The 996-nt window shown below is 44.8% G+C and overlaps 1 protein-coding gene across 1 annotated transcript; it reads right to left on the bottom strand.

Annotated features, from left to right (window-relative positions):
- Positions 1-443: 443 nt before the first annotated feature.
- On the bottom strand, positions 444-794 carry LOC122019286 (putative protein TPRXL). Its single transcript, XM_042576768.1, has one exon. It carries the CDS (start codon positions 792-794, stop codon positions 444-446), a length of 351 nt encoding a protein of 116 aa, XP_042432702.1.
- Positions 795-996: the final 202 nt, after the last annotated feature.

The following is a 996-nucleotide window of genomic DNA, read 5'->3' as shown; positions in this document are numbered from 1 at the left end:
GGCAAGCTCCTTATCTTTCAATAATTGTTGACATTCCTCCAATTCTTGTTTCAAGGTCCCCAACTGTTGATCTTGCAGGGTCACTTTCTCTTGCAATTGAGCCCAGTCGATATTAGAAGCAGGAGAGGTAGCCCTCAACGTTTTCAATTGAGCTTTTAATTTTTGGTTCTCCTGATCCTTAGCTGTAAGTAGCTGGTCGATGTGTAAACTTGAGGCAAGGAACTAAACAAAAGGATAATATAGTTAGGAATGAGGATACAAAGGTAATAAATACTTACAACCACTGCTTGACAACTATGACGATCAGCTCGGTGTGGAAGACTAAGGCCTCTTAGTTCTTCATAACCTTGCATCCAAGATTCGGCTAATAAACCTTGTAGTTGCATAGAACCATAGCTAGATGGACTAGAGGGTTGGCCCAATTGAGAAGGTAAACCCGCAGCCTATCTAAATAAAGGCCTGGGAACGGAAGAAGCTGGAGGCGAAGAAGAAGAGGACGTAATAGAAGGGAAAGGGATAGCAGAAACAAGAGAAACAGGGGAAGAACTAGATGGAATAGAAGGTAATAGTGTAGGAGGTGCTGTTGCAATTGTGGGAGCACTAATGGCTGAAGGATTGACACTTGGAGAGGATCTCCGGCACGGCGTCCGTTTTGCTCGAGGTCTATAAGCCATGGGAGGCAAGGCCAAGGCCAAAGATGCAGAGGACCCAGAAGGGATAACGGCCGTCTCAGAAGTAGGAGTAGAGGGAGATGAAATAATAGAAGTAGAAGGGATAAGTAGACCGGGTCTCATCATCCTAAGAGCAGGATTAGAGATAATATGGGTTGGAGTTATCGGTGCCTTACCTCTCTCGAGAGAAATAGGTGCCGGGACAAGAGGAGCATGCACAAAAGTGCCAAAGAAATCACTAAAGGGAGAAGCCTCAGTAAGATTTGGTTTTTTAACCAAGGAAACAAAAGGTTCTTCTTCTTCCTCTTCCATGAGTGCGACAGCC

The sequence above is a fragment of the Zingiber officinale genome, chromosome 9A (assembly GCF_018446385.1).
Source record: "Zingiber officinale cultivar Zhangliang chromosome 9A, Zo_v1.1, whole genome shotgun sequence".
In the NCBI taxonomy this organism is placed as follows: Eukaryota; Viridiplantae; Streptophyta; class Magnoliopsida; order Zingiberales; family Zingiberaceae; genus Zingiber; species Zingiber officinale.
The sequence above is the reverse complement of the archived record's forward strand: the minus strand, read 5'-3'. Positions and strand labels throughout refer to the sequence as shown.

Coding starts and splice junctions, on each gene's coding strand:
- LOC122019286 (XM_042576768.1), bottom strand. CDS start 794: ATGAGACCCGGTCTACTTATCCCTTCTACTTCTATTATTTCATCTCCC.